The sequence below is a fragment of the Choloepus didactylus genome, chromosome 23, assembly GCF_015220235.1.
Source record: "Choloepus didactylus isolate mChoDid1 chromosome 23, mChoDid1.pri, whole genome shotgun sequence".
NCBI classification, from domain to species: Eukaryota; Metazoa; Chordata; class Mammalia; order Pilosa; family Megalonychidae; genus Choloepus; species Choloepus didactylus.
Window position 1 is genome coordinate 19,797,518 of NC_051329.1, and position 19,392 is coordinate 19,816,909.

General features: G+C 43.9%; 1 protein-coding gene across 2 annotated transcripts; it reads right to left on the bottom strand.

The window, feature by feature from the left end:
• Positions 1-1,195: 1,195 nt before the first annotated feature.
• On the bottom strand, positions 1,196-16,375 carry C23H12orf43 (chromosome 23 C12orf43 homolog). 2 transcript variants are annotated; one of them, XM_037816626.1, is made up of 6 exons: positions 16,227-16,375; positions 8,054-8,096; positions 7,809-7,907; positions 3,425-3,498; positions 2,736-2,826; positions 1,196-2,200 (listed from the first exon to the last, which is right to left on the bottom strand). In XM_037816626.1, exons 1-6 carry the CDS (start codon positions 16,369-16,371, stop codon positions 1,849-1,851), a joined length of 804 nt encoding a protein of 267 aa, XP_037672554.1. In that variant the 5' UTR covers positions 16,372-16,375; the 3' UTR covers positions 1,196-1,848. The 2 variants fall into 2 exon arrangements, with proteins under 2 accessions (XP_037672554.1, XP_037672553.1); XM_037816625.1 differs by having other exon boundaries at positions 1,196-2,203.
• Between the last annotated feature and the right edge of the window lie 3,017 nt (positions 16,376-19,392).

The following is a 19,392-nucleotide window of genomic DNA, read 5'->3' on the forward strand; positions in this document are numbered from 1 at the left end:
GGATGAATGCAACGGGGTTTTGTTCTGTCACCCACCCCCACCAGGCCACTCCACCCCTGCCCTGGCCCCCCACCTTCCAGTTTGTGAGCCAAGTGACCATATTACCCAACCCTCACTCACTCATGCAAGTATTTCCTGAGTAGCTTCTCTGGCCAGTCCTGGGGCTCGGATGGCCAGGCCATCGAGGAGCTATTGTTGAGGGGGAACGTATGCAGGACTCTCCCAGCTTCCCTTGTCCTGAGCGACCAACTTCCTGTGACTCCCATCACCTCCAGTTTTCTCGGACATTCGTTCCCCTGAGCATCACATCTTCTGATACCAGCCTGGCATCTTGCTGCGACTGAAGAACGCCTCTGGGCTAGGAAGTCCACCTTGCTCCCGTGGGGGCCTTCATGGCGGGTGATGAGTTCAGGTCCCTGGGCAGCAGCCCCGGGGCCCTGCAGACCGTTCCCTTGTTTAGGGGAGAAGCTGCTAAGGAAGGTGGCAAGGCTTGGGCAGCGGACAGAGCTGAAGTGTCCAGAAGGAAGAGAGGTGAACCCAGCAAGAGGAGCTGTCTGTGTGGATAGGAACCTGGGAGCCCAGCTGGCTGAGGGCTGGGGAGAGGCCCAGGCAGTCCACCGGTCACCCTGAGGAGCCTGAGGTGCTGAGCACCACTGGAGAGACAAAGCAGCTGCTAACCTAGGGCACATGCAGATAACTTGGTCCTCAGTGGACCAAGTGCACCCTGGGATTGAGGAAGGGGCCTGGGGAGAACCAGCAGCTTCTGCAGCCTGTGACCAGCTCAGGGCGAGCCTGTGCATTTATTTAACTTTTAGTAAAGCTAGTGAGAAATGTATTGGAAATTTCTTGTTTGTCCACAAATCACTCTGAGAGGGGCTGGGCAGGCAGAGAGGGAGCCTGCAGTGGGACAGGGGTCTGAGGACATGGGCTCCGGCGCACACACTCTCACAACCTGAATTTGTTTTCCCTCTTCTGCTGAATCACTGGGGCAAGGTGACGAGGCCAGAATCTCACCTTAACCTTGAGCTTCCGCTCCTTCTTGTAGACCATGCCTGTTGTTATGAAACCCAGGCCACAAGCACCACGCTTCCTGAAGTCTTGAAGCTCTGAAGTGAAACACCGTATTTGGGGGTGCAGGCAGGCAGGATCCCACAAATGTCGATACTCACGTAAAAGACCTCATTGAGACTCAAAATTGATGGAGAGGCAGTACCCAAATCACTTTGTTAAGTTTTGGGTACCACAATTTATTTTTGACAAGCTGGTTGGCTCAGTGACATGATTGTGTGTGGTACATTCATAAATGTGGAGAAAGAAAATTCTGGAAAGCTAGGGAGGAAAAAAATCTCTCTGTCCTTTTTCAGACAGTATTATATCAAGTCTACATGGCCTGGGGGAGAAGTACAAAACTCTCGCTGGGCATTGGCATCTCAGGGACTGCTTCCTTCATTTTCTAAAGATTGGTTTTCACACTGGGGCTGAGGAGATGAAGGGGAAGGAGAAAGGTCTTCCTTTACCTGCCCACCACAGAGAGCACTCTCAGGAGTGTGCTGCGGGGGAGATGGGAGCTTTACCACTTGACAATCAGCCTTGAATAACTTTAAGCCTCCTTCTTCCCAAGGTCACGGAAAGTTCTAGTACCATAGGCCTGCCCCAGCCTGCAGTGGGAGCAGACAGGGGCAGGATTGCTTAGGCTTCTCTCCCAGCAATCACAGCATTTCCCTGTCCCTTGGGCAAAGCCCCCATCATCATCAGGGTCTCCTGGGCAGAGTCTGGACTTGCCAGCCAAGCCCCTGAACTCAGAGAGGCAGGAAATGTCTTGCCCACAATGAGCACCTCAGGCTGGGGTCAGTTTACAGGCACGGCTCCTGCACTCTTTGCTGACAGTGATGGAGAAGCTTCACTGGTCCTCTTTGTTTTTTTCTTCCTTTTCTTCTTTTTGGTCCCAAGTGACATCTGGTCCCCATTGAGCTCAGCCGTCTCCTTTTCCTGCTCCTGGACCGTGGCCCTGCCTATGATGGTGGTGGCTGTAGCTGATGTGACACTGGCCTCCTTCTTGGCTTTCTTTCTCTGTTTCTTTTTCTCCCTTTTTTCCTTTTTAACCACTTTGACAGTGCTGTGGATGGCTGACTCTCGGAGAATGTCGGACGCTGACACAGCTGCCTCCCGGCACCGCTTCCACTCCTCGTCACTATCTTCACTGCTGCAAGGGGGTGGCAGTCTGGGTCAGCTGCAGTCAGGACAGGGTCCCAAGCTGGGGCCCACAGCCTCTCATAGCCCTCCCCTTGTCCAAGCCCGCAGAAAGAGGACACAGAAGGAGGTAGTGAAAGAGCTCAGGCTTGTGAGTGAGGCAGACCGGAGTTCAAATACTGGCTTCCCTCCTTACCAGCTGTGTGACCTCATTAAGTGACTTAACCTCTCTGAGCCTCTGTGTCTACAAAAAGGGGATCTTAACAAAGCCCAGGCCTCAGAGGGATGTCCTAGGAGGCAAATATGATGGAGTGCTGAGTGAGGTGTTTGGCACAAGCTGGGTGCTCAAAAAGCAGCCAACACGCAAACCCAGACCCCAACAGAACCTCTTCGTCCCCCGGAATGAATGCAGTACTTATCCAGCTACTGAATATGGACCCTTCGTTGGCCTGGACCTGTCTGGAGTCTGCTTGGCTGCTCTCGGGGACCAGCTGGGACAGAGGAGCTAAAAGGGGGGAATGTGAGGACAGGGTGTGAAATCTCACCTGGAGCTGGAGGGCAGTCGCTTTCCGCGGGGCTGGGGAGAAGCTTCCTTTTCAGAGCCTTTGGGGATGGATGTGAAGAAGAGGCGGAAGCCTAAAATTCAAGGGGTCACAGTCATCACCCCTCCATGCCAATCTTTCACCCAAGTACTGAAGCTGTCCGGTCTCTGCACTCAAGGAGCACCTAGTTTAGCAGCAACAACCCAGCAATCATTGTTGTCTGACTACAAAGTGATGCACTGCATGACCAGAGGCACAGTAATGCCTGTTGGAACCAGAGGATGAGGCGTTTGAGGGGCTTCGGCTGCCAAATTTGGTCAATGAAGTGACCAGAGGATTCCGGAAGTCAGGGTTACAGAAGTTAGCAGTTGAGCCCCCTACCCAAGGCAGCTCCCAATGTGGCAAATGACTCAGGTGTTGGACAGAAAGACTCAAGACGGGTAAGGCTGTGGGGTGTGGTGGTCAAGAGTTCCTGTTCAGGATTAAACAGATGAAGTTAACTCCAGCAAGCAACTTCATTTCTCAGAGCCTCAGTTTCCCTGTTTCTAATTTGGGGTATCATCGTAAAACCGGCCTTAGAGCAGGAGCAAAGTGGATGAAAAAGATAATATTACAAAACTGTATGGCCCAGCTCCAGGCACATGATAAGCGTTTAACCAACAACAGTGGTTATGAAGAGTGTAACTACTCACCATCATCCTCTGAGAGAGCTTCCTGTACCTTAGCCTTTGTTGGTTCCTTGTCTACTTCTGAGATGGTAATGGAGCTAAGGAGAGAGGAGATGTTGATTTAAGATGAGACTTTGGGTAACCAACAACAAAAATTCTTAATTAAAAAAAAATAAATCAGGTGGAGGGGATGAGGCATGTGATAAGTGCACTTATCACATATCACTGTCCTGATATGAATGCTAATCCCTACAGCTATAACATGCTGAAGAGCTCCTCCCAGCTCAAACTGCGGTGTTTCATTTGTTCAAACTCCACTGTATTCCAGAAAGAATTGAAAGAAGTTTTAAAGATATTCATAGTACAACAAAGTGAATACAACCTAAAATAGGACAAAGAGAAAACAAGGGCAGGACGGACAGAAAGAGTCAGAAATGTCATCAGGAAGTCCTAGACACTTGCTAGAGAGCACGCACACATTTTCCTCTGAGCTTCCTAGTGGCAAGCATGAAAAGAGAAACATGTCTAGAGAGTGATTCAGAGTTCGGCTTCCAGAGTGGGGAAGACCTATGTTTTTTTTGTTTGTTTGTTTGTTTGTTTGTTTTTTTATTAAATTCAGTTTTATTGAAATACATTCACACACCATACAATCATCCATGATATACAATCCACTGTCCACAGTATGATAACATAGTTATGCGTTCATCACCACAATCTATCTCTGAACATTTTCCTTACATCAGAAAGAACCAGAACAAGAATAAAAAATAGAAGTGAAAAAAGAACACCCAAATCATCCCCCCATCCCACCCCATTTGTCCTTTAGTTTTTATCCCCATTCCTCCACTCATCCATACACTAGCTAAAGGGGGTGTGATCCACAAGGTCTTCACAATCACACTGTCACCCCTTGTAATCTACATTATTATATAATTGTCTTCAGGAGTCCAGACTGCTGGGTTGGAGTTTGGTAGCTTCAGGTATTTACTTCTAGCTATTCCAATACATTAAAGCCTAAGAGGTGTTATCTATATAGTGCATAAGAATGTCCACCAGAGTGACCTCTCGACTCCATTTGGAATCTCTCAGCCACTGAAACTATTTCATCTCATTTTGCATCCCCCTTTTGGTCAAGAAGATACTCTCAGTCCCACGATGCCGGGTCCACATTCATCCCTGGGAGTCATACTCTGCGTTGCCAGGGAGATTTACACCCCTGGGAGTCGGGTCCCACGTAGGGGAGAGGGCAGCGAGTTCACCTGTCGAGATGGCTCAGTTAGAGAGAGAGAGGGCCACATCTGAGCAACAAAGAGGTACTCAGGGGGAGACTCTTAGGCACAACTACATACAACTTTAGACTCTCCTTTGTGGTAATGAGCTTCATAAGGGCAAGTCCCATGCTCGAGGGCTAAGCACATCAAACTGCCAGTCCCAGTGTTTGTGACAACATCAACACCAGTCCAGGTGAGGAGTCCAACACATCCGCACCTTCCCCCAGATCCTTGGGGCTGGGGAGGGGGAGGCTGTAAATATATTTTTTATTATCTGCCCAAATTACTCTAGGATGTGTCACTATTTTACTCCAGCCTATACTAACCTACCGTATCTCACTTCCTATTCAAAGTCCCATGCAATTGTGGTGTTTGAACAAATCGACTGTAGAGTTGTACCGTTTAGAAAATTTAGATCCTGTACCAAATAGATACCTATTCCCTTGGTCTCTGTTTTAGTTTGCTAATGCTGAGGAATGCAAAACACCAGAGATGGACTGGCTTTTATAAAAAGGAGGTTTATTTGGCTATACAGTTACAGTCTTAAGGCCATAAAGTGTCCAAGGTAACACATCAGTAATCAGGTACCTTCACTGGAGGATGGCAAATGGCGTCCGGAAAACCTCTGTTAGCTGGGAAGGCACGTGGCTGGCGTCTGCTCCAAAGTTCTGGTTTCAAAATGGCTTCTCCCAGGACATTCCTCTCTAGCAAGCTTGCTCCTCTTCAAATAACATCACTCACAGCTGCACTCCATTCAGTCTCTTTGAGTCAGCATATTTATATGGCTCCCCTGATCAAGGCCCACCCTGAATGGGTGGGGCCACACCTCCATGGGAGTATCCCACCAGAGTCACCTCCCACAGCTGGGTGGGGCACATCTCCATGCAAACAACCTAATCCAAACACTCCAACCTAATCCCCACTATTCTGTCTGCCCCACAAGATTGCACCAAAGAATATGGCTTTTTCTGGGGGACATAATACATTCAAACCGGCACAGTCTCATATGAAAGTTGAAGTTTTAAAACACAATCAGTTTCAACCTTTATTCTTTGGTCTGGCTTGCCCTGGTCTTAACCAGACCTGCTTCATTCATATCACTAATTGAAAAGACCTATGTTTTTGGTTGGCTGTTTTTTAAGTTTCCAATTTTTAAAAAAAATTTGAGATAATTATAGATTGACATGCAGAGATCCCTTATATCTTTCACCCAGTTTCTCCCAATGGTAACATTGTGTATAACTATAGTGCAATACCACAATCAGAAAACTGACATTGATACAATCCATTGACCTTCATCAGATATCAGAGCCCTGGGTTTGAATCCTGGCTTTGTCACTTACTAGCTGTGTCCCCTTTGGCAAGTGACTCTACTTCTCTGAGCCTCTACTTCTCATCCATACAATGGGCATGTTAATGGTCCCTACCTCTTATGGTTGTCATGAAGATTAAATGAGATAATGGATATCAAGCACTTAGCACAGAGCCTGGCCACAAGCAGTTGCTTAATAAATGGGTGACATTTATTACTGTTATCAAGATGATTACTGTTGTCGAGATCAGGAACAAGCTTCACAGGACCTCTAACATTAAAATAAATAATGTCTCACTTAAAGCAGAGAAGGACCCAGGAGACATGCTGAGACCAGGAGCATGTCTCATGTGAACACTGATGGAGACATTACTGTGCAGTGCACAGACCAATGTTCTTGACATTGTCCTTGCTATAAACACAACAATGCCTTGGGTGCTTTCTCCAAACTCCTTCCGTACATGCCAAGGGTATCCCTTAAAGCTTGTTCAGGAAAAGCAAACTAGGGGAAGAGAGTAAAGAACAACTCAGTGGTTTTCAACCCAGGATGCTGCTATCCCTCAGGGGACATGCAGCAAGTCTGAAAACATTTTGGGTTGTCACAGCTTGTCGGGAAGGGGTGTCAGGAAGTGGGTAGAGGCCAGGGATGCTGTTAAACATCCTCCAATACACAGGACGGCTCCACCACTAAGAATCATCCAGTCCCAAATGTCAGCAGTGCTGGGGTAGACACCCTGCTCTAATGCAATGGACCAAGTGGGGTGTCATTTAGGCTTCTGGAGAGAGATATGGAAAGACTGCAGGTAACAGCCCGACCCTGGCGGCCCAGCATTCTGCTGTCCACCTGGGGAAATATCCTGAGGAGGCTCACTGCAATGCCAAACAGACCTTGTTCACCTTGAGGCCAAAGTCATGAAGGAAAGACTACACTCCTGCAGGTCAGATTGAGGGACTGCCACTAACGCCTACCGGGTCTGCCCAACAGTCTGTCTCAGGGGAGCGCTTGGTTTATACTGTGGGAGTGTTGTTTGTCCTTTGAGAGGTCTACTTCACATTGTGGGACTGTGGCCTTGCCATCCTCATCTCTGTTTTAAAACCTGCTAGGGCCCTGCCAATCAGGAAGGGAGCTAGACCAGAATGTTCTGTGGTATGCCGACCCATCTTCTATGAAACAAAGGCACTTTGGCCAAATGAGTTTGGAAAATGCTGCAGGAATTCTCAGCACCTGAATATACTATTACAAGTTTAAACCTCCAAGGACATATGGGGCATGTAGGACTAGTATTTCTCAAACTGCTTTGCTATTGGACCCTCTTTGGGTTAGAATTCTTTGATGCCTATGTTAAGAATGTTGACTTCAATCTTTACACTGTATTTTCAACGTGTGCTGGAACTATGAAAAAGGTAACTGGCACAAGTACCTAGCACACAGGAAATACTCAAGAAAAAATAATTCTTGCCCTCTCTTTGAGAGAATGAGCCCTCAAGGTTCCTCTCTTATTCTCATGGTAGCAAGATAACACAGAGGCTAGGAGTATGGGCTTTGTGGTCAGACACACTTGGGTTAGAATCCCAGCTTTGCCCCTTACTTCTTTGTAACTTCAGGCAAGTATTTCCCCTTGCCGAGTATTTCCCCTTGTTTCCCCAAATGGAGAAGCAGGATAATAATAGGACCTACCTGATGGGGTGATTTATGAACACAGTGAGATAAGGTAGGCCAAGTGCCCGTCATTACCTGCTGGCACACCATGAGCTGGCAGCCAACGTGTGCCTTTACTGTTCATATTACCAAGGGCAGGGCAAGAGAAGAGATATTTTTGGTTACCTGTCCAGCAGGGCGCCCAGCTTCTTGGCTACGTGGGCTCGGAATTCAGGGGTGGTCTGTAGCTCATTCCCATCTTGTTCGTGCTCATCCACCTTACACCTACAATGCATACAAAAGGACCTCACTTCCTGCCAGCTCACAGGCTACCCCCAGGAGACCACGGACTAATCTAGCCCCTGGCACATAGCAGGGGATCAATATTTGCTGAATGGATAAATGAAACTGGAACCCAAGGTGCACAGTACCTGAGGCTTGGCTGGATGGTTGGCAACTGGTTATTTACAGCACCTGTGGGAATAATGAAAATCAGGGCATTTACATAGAAAACGACGGCAAAAACAACGTCTGATGGGTGCCAGGCTCAAGCGATTCACACATACGACTCATTGAAACTTCCCAACAACCCATGAGAGAGAAAACAGAGGCAAGGAAATGTAAAATAACTTGGGCAGAGTCCAACAGCAACTTAGTGGAAGACTTGGGACAAGGAGCCCCCCTCTTTATCACCATGTTGAACAGGCAAGTCTAACTGTAATTTAAAAAAATAACAGTTTTGAAATAATTTCAGACTTATAGGACAGTTGCAAAAATAATACAAAATCAGTACAGAGAACTCTTAATATACTCCCTGCTCAGATACCCAGATTTACCAACTTTTAACATTTTGCCACATTTGTTCTATCATTCTTTCCTTCTATCTATCATTTTCTAAACATTTCAGAGTAGGTTGCACATATCATGTTCCTTGAAGATTTAATACTTCCAAGTATTTCCTAAGAACAAGGATATTCATTTATGTAACTACATTAAATACAGGTATCAAGAGAGAACCTAAGATGGCGGCTAGGTGAGACAAGGCAAAAAAACTCGTCTGTGAAAAATACTAGATAAAAGCCAGAAAGTGACCCAGAACACCAGTTCCAGCAATGCACCAGCCAGACAAGGTCTGCTAAATCCACAGGGACCGTGCACTTGGTGAAACCGGGAGCCTGCATTCTGAAACAAGTGAGCTCGCTCACTGAAAGTCCGGCGGCCATGCTGCAGTGTGGGGAAACTGTTGGTTGGCATTTGGAGACAGACTAGTTCCTTTAAAAAAAAAACAAACCTGGGAGATGTTGTGGTTAAGACGGTGAGAACCATGCAGTGAAGCACAGCAGGAGCAGACTGTGCCAATGTCTTGGTGTCTGGCGTGGAGGATAGCCCACTGCTGATTGTCTTAGGGCCAGGGGGGCAGAGGGGAGCCAAAAGGAGGAAAAAACTGCGCCCCTCACAGCCATCTCCCCGGCGGGCGGGGGACGCTCCTGCCTGGGCCTGATCCACAGCCCAGAGCTGCACCAAGAAACCCAGTGTGACGGGAAGTTTTTCCCGCAGCACCACGCACACGCCACAATATCAGCCATGGACAGTGGCCTTTGGGGCACCCGCAGCTGGTTGTCCCAGAGCTGGGAAGGCGGAGCTGTGCGAGGAGGGAGAGATTAACACGCCCATTCAGCCATCTTTGCCGTGGGCTGGGAGCATCCCTGCACGGCCTGGCAGCCCAGGGCTTCCCTGGAGGGCCGGCGCGCACTTGTGACGGGGCACAGCCTTCCCTCAGCAGAGGTCCTGGAAAAGCAAGGCTGAGGGGGGGACCCACTCGGAAATCCCAGGAACCTTACGCAAATGCCAGGGACTTGTGGGTCAGCGGCAGAGACAATCTGTGGCAAGACTGAAATGAAGGCTTAGACTCTTGCAACAGCCTTAAACCTCCAGGAACACCTGGGAGGTTTGATTATTAAAGCTGCCCTGCCTCCCTAACCGCTCAGACACACACCCCACATTCAGGGCGGACAGCACCAACAACACACCCAAACTTATTGCACCAATTGAACCCCACAAGAATCAGACCACAAAGACACACCACAAAGACAAAGTTGGGGAGAACTGACGAGGGGAATAGGAGACTTGCAGTCGCCATGTGCTGGTTAGTTAGAGAAAGTGTATGCCACCAAGCTGTAGATTTGACAAATTAGAGATCGGTATTTTTTATATCCAGAAAGAACCCTATGAAGTAAAGCAAATGCCAAGAGGCCAAAAACAACAGAAAATCTTAAAGCATATGATAAAACCAGATGATATGGAGAACCCAAACCAAAACACCCGAATCAAAAGATCAGAAGAGACACAGTACTTGGCACAATTAATCAAAGAATTAAGGACAAACAACGAGAGCATGGCACAGGATATAACAGACATGAAGAAGAGCATGGCACAGGATATAAAGGACATAAAGAAGACCCTAGAAGAGCACAAAGAAGACATTGCAAGAGTAAATTAAAAAATAGAAGATCTTATGGAAATAAAAGAAACTGTTGACCAAATTAAAAAGACTCTGGATACTCATAATACAAGATTAGAGGAAGCTGAACAATGACTCAGCCTCCTCGAGGACCACAGAACAGAAAATGAAAGAACAAAAGAAAGAATGGGGAAAAAAATCAAAATGGATCTCAGGGATATGACAGATAAAACAAAACGTCCAAATTTAAAAATCACTGGTGTCCCAGAAGGGGAAGAGAAGGGTGAAGGTCTAGAAAGAGTATTCAAAGAAATTGTTGGGAAAACTTCCCAAACCTTCTACACAATATAAATACACAAAGCATAAATGCCATTGAACTCCAAATAGAATAAATCCAAATAAACCCACTCCAAGACATATTCTGATCAGACTCTCAAATACTGAAGAGAAGGAGCAAGTTCTGAAAGCAGCAAGAGAAAAGCAATTCACCACATACAAAGGAAACAACGTAAGACTAAGTAGTGACTACTCAGCGGCCACCATGGAGGAGAAAAGGCAGTGGCATGACATATTTAAAATTCTGAGAGAGAATAATTTCCAACCAAGAATACTTTATCCAGCAAAGCTCTCCTTCAAATTTGAGGGAGAGCTTACATTTTTCACAGACAAACAAATGCTGAGAGATTTTGCTAATAAAAGACCTGCCCTACTTCAGATACTAAAGGAGCCCTACCGACAGAGAAACAAAGAAAGGAGGGAGAGATATAGAGAAATTTAACAGACATATATAGAACATTACATCCCAAATCACCAGGACACACATTCTTCTCTAGTGATCACGGATCTTTCTCCAGATTAGACCATATGCTGGGACATAAAACAAGCCTCAATAAATTTTTAAAAAAATTGAATTTATTCAAAGCACATTCTCTGACTACAATGGAATACAAATAGAAGTCAATAACCATCAGAGACTTAGAAAATTCACAAATACCTGGAGGGTAAAAATGAGGGGGAGATGAAAACATTCCCAGATAATCAAAAGCTGAGGGACTTCATCACCAGTAGATCAGTCCTATAAGAAATGCTAAAGGGAATTGAGCAGGTGGAAAGGAAAGGACACTAAACAATTGACTGAAACCACATGAAGAAATAAAGATTTCCAGTAAAGATCATATGGTAAATATAAATACCAATATTACTGTATTTTTGATTTGTAACTCCACTATTTACTTCCTATAGGATATAAAATACATAAACTGTAATGATAAATCAATGGTTTTGGACTCAATGTAAAATATATAACTTTTGACAAGAACTACATAAAGGTGGGGGAATGGAGGAGTATAGGAACATAGTTTATGTGTCCTATTGAAGTTAAGTTGGTATCAAAGAAAAACAAGATTGTTATAGATTTAAGAGGTTAAATTTAAGCCCCATGGTAAACACAAAGAAAGTATCAGAGAATATGACCATAGAGATGAAAAGTAGAGTATGGGTTACGAGAAGTGGGGGAAGGGGCAATGGGGAGTTAAGAAATGAGTGTAGGGTTTCTGTTCAGGGTGAAGGGAAATTTCTAATAATGGATGGTGGGAAGGTAATAGCATTGCAACATTCTAAATGTAATTAATCCCACTAACGGAATGCTAAGGACGGGTTGGAATGGGAAGATTTAGGCTGTATGTGTGTTTCCACAATTGGAAAAAAAAAAAAAAGACTGTCTAAATAGATAATGACAAATGCCAAGGATGATCCTGGAAGAGATCTGAGGATGGAGGAGAGGGGTCTCAAAGGGACACACTTGGGACATAAGAAAGGAAAAAAAGGAAATATAGAATGTAAGCTTTGTATCAATGTTGAATTTCTTGAACTTCTTAGCTGCGCTTAATGGGAATGCATAAAAGAATGTTCTTGTTCATGGGCAATGTATATGTGAATTATACTGTTTGTTCAAGGATGTGTGCAGCTTGCTCTCATATGTTCAGAAGACAGAACAATAGATGATAGAGGGAGGGAGGGAAGGAGGGAAAGAAAGAAACGGTGTGACAGGATGTTAAAGTTGGTGGATCAGGGTAGCAGGGGAGGGGGGTCAGGGTATGTTGGAGTTCTGTGTATGGGGTTTGTATTGTTTTTGCAACTGTTCCTGTAAGTCTGAATTTATTTCAAAATAAAATTAAAAAAAAAAAAAGAAGTACAGGTATCAAGTTTCTAACTGTAATTTGATTCCAGAATTTATTGAGTGCCTACTATGTGCCTGGTTGTGTGCTAAGTGCTGTGGATGAGAGAGAAGGTAGTTCAGTTATATCAATCACACATTTCAAACCAAAATGTTGGGGACACTTGACCTGGTGGTCATTCACTCAACAAAATACTGAATGCCTAATATTACCCAGTGTTGTTTTGGTTGCTGAACAAACTAGACAAACATCCCTGCCCTCCTGGAGCTTCCATTCAATCTAGTTGGTGAAGATAGATAAACACACAGAAGTAAAATAAAAAATTAGATAATGATAATTATCCACGGGGGGGGGGGAACCAGGAGGAAGAAGTGGGGAGTGCTGTGTGGAGTATCATTTTATAAGAGTGGGCAGGGAGTGCTTTGCTGATAACATTTGAACAGAGATTTGAGGGCGGTGAATGCGTGAGTCAAGTGGATATCTGGGGAAGAGCATTCTAGGCAGAGAAAAGACCCTGCAAAGGTCCTGAGGCAGGAGCCTGTCTGGTATATTTTAGGATCAGCAATGAGAATGGCGTGGCTGGAGCGCTGGGGCAGCAGCTGAGATGGAGAACTCATGGCAGCTAAATCATGAAGGGCCTGGTAGACCAATGCAAGGACTTGGACTTTGAAGATGAGGATTCTGAGCAGAGGAGGAACATAAGCTGACTTCAGTTTTTACAGAATCCCTCTGGCTGCTGCATGGCGATAGATTGCAGCAGGGCAAGGCCAGAAGCAGGGAGACCCCTGCAATAATGCAGGCAGTAAAAAGTGGTTGGACTCTGGATATATGTATTTTGAAGATGGAGTCAATGGGATTTGCTGAGGGACTGGATGGAGGGTAGAGAGATGAATGAAAGATGGCTCCGAGGTTTTGGACTTGAGTAACTGGGCAAAATGTACCTGTGCATATAAGGGGCCAACTGAACAAAATGGATGCTTGGTAACTCTAAGCCCAATTCCAGGGGGCACTGTTCACACTGTGTTCTATGTCAATGTGCTGTGGATAACAGTAACAGAATGCAAAGTGCCCATTGTCCCTGGAATTGGATAACACCTGGTTCTTCTTCTTGAGCACATAATCACATGTGGAAGAAGAGTACCTCCTCTGTCATGATCACAGAACAATGGATTTGAGGTACTGTCCTGGTACAGAAACAGTCTTAGATCCAAGAGGAAGACAGAGCTCATCTGAGTCCTGGCTCTGCCACCAATAAGCAGTTTGACCTTGGGCAAGTCATTGTACCTCCATGAGCCTTTGTTTTCCTCATCTGTAAAATGGGCATAAGATTACAAACCTTCCAGAGTTATTGTGAGGACTTAATAAAGTTTTATATTGTTGTGAACACTCTGTATGCATGTTCATCTCCTAACTGGATTTGTAAGCTACTTGAGTACATGGTCTGCCTCTTTCATCTTTGCATCCTTAGCTCCTGGCATAATGTCTTGGTGTGAAATAAATGTTGCACAAATGAACCAAACTGTATTGCTGCCCTTAGATGAAAGAACAAGTGGTTTTGGGGTCTCGGTGACCAGTTCCTCATTGCCGGATTTAAGAGCTGTATCTAGAGGTAACAGTAATCAACATTCCCACTCTGTCTTGGACAAAAGGGTGGGAGCTTTGCCAACAAAAGTCACCTATCTGTGACTGGGACTGCTGCAGCACCAATTTACAGGATGAGCCTGGAGTCAGGTAGATCTGGATATACACCTGGTTCTGTCACTAACAAACCAGGGCACCTTGGCCAACTCAACTCACTGTTATAAGCATTAGCTTTCCTATGTGTAAAATGGGGCTAATAATTCCTTCTTTGTGATATTGCTGGAAAAATTCAACCAGACAATGAATGCAAAGTATTTAGAATAGGTACATGGCACTCAGTTGATGGTGTTGGTTATGATTAGAATTATCCAAGGACGTAGATCCAGTGTCCAGCATTTTGCCTGGCACACAATAGGAGCTCCAGAGGTGACAGCACTTATTATCAGCAGCTGCATCTACTTTGATCAGAAGGGGATTTCTGATATCAGTAAAAAATGACTTGTAAAGCTGGTACATTGGGTGCCATTTATCAAGTGTACATCTCTTCATATGTTGCTCAAAGTATGTCCATCTTTGAGCCTCACAAAAACCTTAGAAGTCAGACATTTTACAGATGAGGAAAAATCTTACAAATGAGGAGTTATATTACTTGTCCGGGACCAGCATCAGAGCTGGCACTTCAAGGGAAGTCCTCCTTCTGCTGCCATGTAGGAATCCATTCTGTCAAAGCACTGAACTGGGAGTCTGGCTGGAGTCCCAACCCCCTCACTCATTAGAAAGGTGCCTTTCAGATGAGTTCATTCATTCAAAAAATTATTTCCTGAGCACTGTGCTAAGGCCCTGGGAGACCACAGTGAAGGGACAGGGAAGATCCCAGCCTTCATGAAGGCTTCCTCAATAAATATCTGTGGAGTCAGCATGGGCCAGGGTTGACTCAAGGTTTTGAAGATGCAGGGATGAAAGGGAAAAAGAGAAACAAGACAAGAGAAAAGTGCTATCTATGAAGGGAATCACACAAAGTATGATGGTGGCACAGAGAAGGTATCTAACCCAGACTTGGAGGACTGAGAAAGCTTCACAAGAGATGGTGTCTGAGCTGAATTAAAGGATGAGTGGGAGATGGGTGGGAGGGGGAAAGCAGTCTTCACAGAGAGACCAATCACATAACTGACACCATTTATTTGGCCTTTAATATGTATCAAGCACTGTAGATGCATCATCTCAGTTACTTCTCAATCTATGGAATAGGTACTACCGCTATCTTCACTTTACAGATGGGGAAACTTAGGTACAGAGAGATTTAAGTACGTTGTCCAAGTTCTCATTGCCAGTGAGTGATGGCGATGGAAAGGCCAGTCTATATCCAGAGACTGCAGAGAACACTGCAGAGTTATGGTGCCTAGAAGTGAAGGCATAGTGTGGCAGGAGAGCAGGAAGGGAGAGTCAGGCAGGGAATGGATCACCAAGAAGCTTAGGCTTGTAAATCCTTTAAACAAATGCAGGTATTCTTAACCTTGCTTTGCCATGGCCTCCTTGGGCATTCCAAAGCCTGGATCCCTTCTCAGAATAATTTCTTAAAGTGCATAAAATAAAACATATAGCATTTCAAAGAAGCCAATGATACTGAAATTCAGGTGTATCATTATAACAGTAAGCAAAATTTGTGACATTAATATATGTGATTTTGTATTAATGTGTTCAATAAGATTTAAAGGCAGTTCTAAAAAAACTACTGTAATGTCAAAGCAGAGAAGAGTGTAAATAATTTTTCCCATTTTTGTCTGATTAAAATATTTTGATAATATGCCACGACTATAATGAGATACGAAAAATCTGTCGCCTATGTTGGGACAAAGGAACAGGTTTTCCCAAAACTACTGTGGTTTGTTGTGCACATAAAAGGTGGAAGGCAATGCCAAATATCAATTAGAGATTATTGAAAGTAAAAAGATGCAATTTTTTTTTTTCTTTCCAAATTCACTGACGTTTAAGCACTGCTATGTTTAGGGGCTTTGGGTTTATTCCCAGGGCAACAGGGAATCACGGAAGGGTTTCAAGCCGAGGAATAGCATGGTGAGAGAGCTGCCGGTCAGAAATAGCTCACTGTCCGTCCCAGGAAGTGGAAAAAGTGTTGGAGGCGGGGAAAACCTGGATGCGAGAGTCCAGGGAGGGAGATGTCGCAGCGAGGTGATGGCAGTGAGGATGGAGCGAAGGAAGCAGATTCAAGAAACATTTAGACGCCTCAGTCTCCACGACTAGGACAGTGGAACAACACTCGCAGCTGTACCTGCCAGCGCTTTAAATTTGAAGTCCAGTCAGTCCCTTAAGCTCTCTTGGAGGAACGCCCATGCCCCTTGGCCACCCTCCCTGAGCACAGCCTCCTACCGGCTTTTGGCAACTCCAGCCCCCTGGGTCTCTGCTCCAAGCCCCAAGCCGGCATCGACGCTTCGCGGCAACGCGCCAACTCCTCCTCTTCGCCACTGCTGCTGCTGCTTTCTGAATCGCTCATGGAGCCACTGGGCGCCGCCATCTTGAGCCACCGTAAAGGATTGTGGGGAGCCACGCCATGAAATACGCTCTTTTACGACTCCACGTGAGACCGGAGGACTCCGTATTGGGAGTTGTGGGGATGGTAGTTCCCAGACACGGGTCGCCACTGCCGTGAATTGAATTGGGGGTCTTCAAACGTGAGAGGTAAAAGGGCCTAAGAGATTAACTTCTCCATCCTTTTCTTTTTCATATGCATGCATACACATACATATAATTTGTTTTCATAAACGGATCAGTAGTGTAGATATTACGCTGAAATTTGTTTTTTTTCACTAAAGAAAATATAGTGGAAATTTTTCTATGTCAGTACATTTAGATGTAAAATATGTAAACAATAGCGAAGGGCATAAAGCGAAAAGTTAAGTTCCTCCAAATTGTCTCCTTACCTCCTGTTTCCACTCTCCAGAAGCAATTACTGTTAAATTCTTATGTACCCTTTTGGAATTTTTCTTGCATATTGACAAATGCTATTTATCTTTTATGTCTTTAAGGAAATGAGATGATATTACAAAATCATTACACACCTTGCTTTTATGTCTAACACTGTACCTGAAACATTTTTCTATGGTAGAACATGTACCTCTACTTATTCTTTCTAATACCGACTAAGTATTCCATGGTATAAATGTACCATAATTTATACAGCCATTCCTCTACTGATGGAAATTGAGGTCATTACCGTTTTTTTTTTTTTTCTATTTTATTTATTCCTTTTTTCTTTTAATTAAAAAAAAAAATTTGGACAAACACTTCTCCTCTCCGCCCCTCCCACCTGTAATCTCTAATCTGCTTTCTATCTTGGCAAATTTGCAATTTGTAGTCATCTTTTAAAAGTGGTATCATATGATTTTTGTCCATATATTTTTTTACTTGTTTCACTGGGAATAATGTTTTCAAGCTTCTTCCATGTTGCAGCAAGACTCATAACTTCATTCTTATGGCCAAATAATAGTCTGTTTTGGTATGTATGTAGCACATTTTGTTTATCCATTCATTTGTTGATGGCAAATGAACAAATTTTATTGGGTTGTTTCCAGCTTTCGGCCATTGTGAATAACTGGGTTGTTTCCAGCTTGCAGTCATTGTGAATAATGCTTCTGTAAACATTGGTGTATTAGTATCTGTTTGTGACCCTGTTTTCATTCTCTTTGGGTATATACCTGACTTTTAAAAGAACCACCATATTGCTTTCCACAGTGGCTGCACCATTTTACATTTCCACCAACAGTGCACCAGAGCTCCAATTCTTCCACATACTCTCCAATACTTGTTATTTTCCATTTTTTTAAAAAAATAAAGCCATCCTCATGGATGTGAAGTGGTATCTCATTGCAGTTTTAATATGCATTTCCTCAATGGCTAATGATGTTGAGCATCTTTTCCTGTGTTTATTGGCCATTTGTATATCTTCTTTGGAAAAATGTCTATTTGAGTCCTTTGCCCATTCTTAAATTGGGTTGTTGTCATTTTGTTGAGTTGTAGGCATTCTTTATATATTCTGGATATTAAGCCCTTATCTGATATATGGTGTGAGACTGTTTTCTCCCATTCTGTAAGCTGTCTTTTCACTTTCTTGATAATTTCCTCCAATGCACAAAAGTTTTTAATTTTTATGAAATCAAATTTATCTGTTCTTCTATTGTTGCTTGTACTTTTTACCATAGTTTTTATTGTGTTTGTCATTTGCTTATCTTATTATTGCCTATATTGTATCTGTGAGTTTATGTCCAAAACATCTTCCAAATTAATATAAAAACCTCTTCACCCTTGCTCAGCAAAAAGCAGTTACAAGAAAAAAACCTCCGCCTACTTTCCCTTTTATAAGAGATGCTCACAAGATACTGTTTCTTAAAAATAATAAAAAGTCTCATAAAAAAGGAAAATTTAAAAGCTAAATAAATACAAAGTATTCAATATAATTCTGTAGCTAGAAAATGGCTAATATAGTCCTCAATAGCCAATAGAGAAAAAGAAAAAACTGTTTATTAAAATTACTTCACTCAAGCAGCTTTATTATTCTAACCATAAAAGGCCCTTGTTAACATAACTTGCTGTTGCTCTAATCTCAACAACAAAAACTTATTCTCTACTCCCAAGAACTTTCCCAGCATTGCCAATGGTAAAATATGAGGGATATAACCATATAGTCTCATAATCAAAACCTTAAAAAGCAAGCCTAAATAAGAAAAAAACTAAAAATAACAAGAGAATGCTAACCAAACAGCTTTCTCTCTTCTACCTAGTTAAAAAACTTTCTATCAAATTTTCTTTCATTCTTCTCCACGCCTGTACGAGCTATTCTACTCCCCCTTATTGGGCCATTAATTAACCTTATATTAATTTTTCTTTTTGCTCCTTGCCTCTTACAATGTCTAATTAAATTTATGAATAGGTCAATAGCAGCCGTAACTTACCAGCAAAATTCGGAAAACATGCTCCTGCTACAACAAAGATTTGAAGGTCTGCTCCTGCCGCAGGGAGGGCCTTGCTACCAGCCGGTTCCAGCAAAAGATATCCAGACATCAATTTAATAATGCTAAAGCTTAGTTCAAGGCAACTATCCCCAACTACGACCCTGCCCAGCCAGAAGCAGTCAAAGAGAAAAAACGATGCCCCAGCCCCCTGCAAAAAGTTGCCTTGAGCTAAGTTAAAGCCTTAACCCTAATACAGCCCAGACTTGTGCCAATTTTATTAAAAGCAAAAAGCAGGAATGTTAGATCCCAGAAGAAGAAACTAATATGTAGAAGGAGTTTCTAACCCAGGGGCCCCACAGCTTATCTCACAGAAAACAGGTGCCCCATAAACTAAAGAATAAAGACTGTTCAAAGCTGTTCAAGGCTGTTCCAGCCACAGTGGCCCCTGAAAGGCGAGTAAGGCAAGGTCAGAGATGCCCATAAAATAAACAACCAAAAAGGCCTGCTCTCCCTAGTTAGATAATGCAGCTGCTTTGCTAAAAAGAATATTGTCTCAGAATCCTACCAACCAATCAGCTCAAAACTAG

Bases quoted from the DNA above. Each gene is read 5' to 3' on its own strand.
- C23H12orf43 (XM_037816625.1), bottom strand. From the start codon at position 16,371: ATGGCGGCGCCCAGTGGCTCCATGAGCGATTCAGAAAGCAGCAGCAGC. The intron at 8,097-16,226 runs GTAGGAGGCTGT...TTATTCCCACAG, and splicing joins GCTGGAGTTGCCAAAAGCCG to GTGCTGTAAATAACCAGTTG. The intron at 3,499-7,808 runs GTAACCAAAAAT...CTCTCTCCTTAG, and splicing joins CTGGGCGCCCTGCTGGACAG to CTCCATTACCATCTCAGAAG.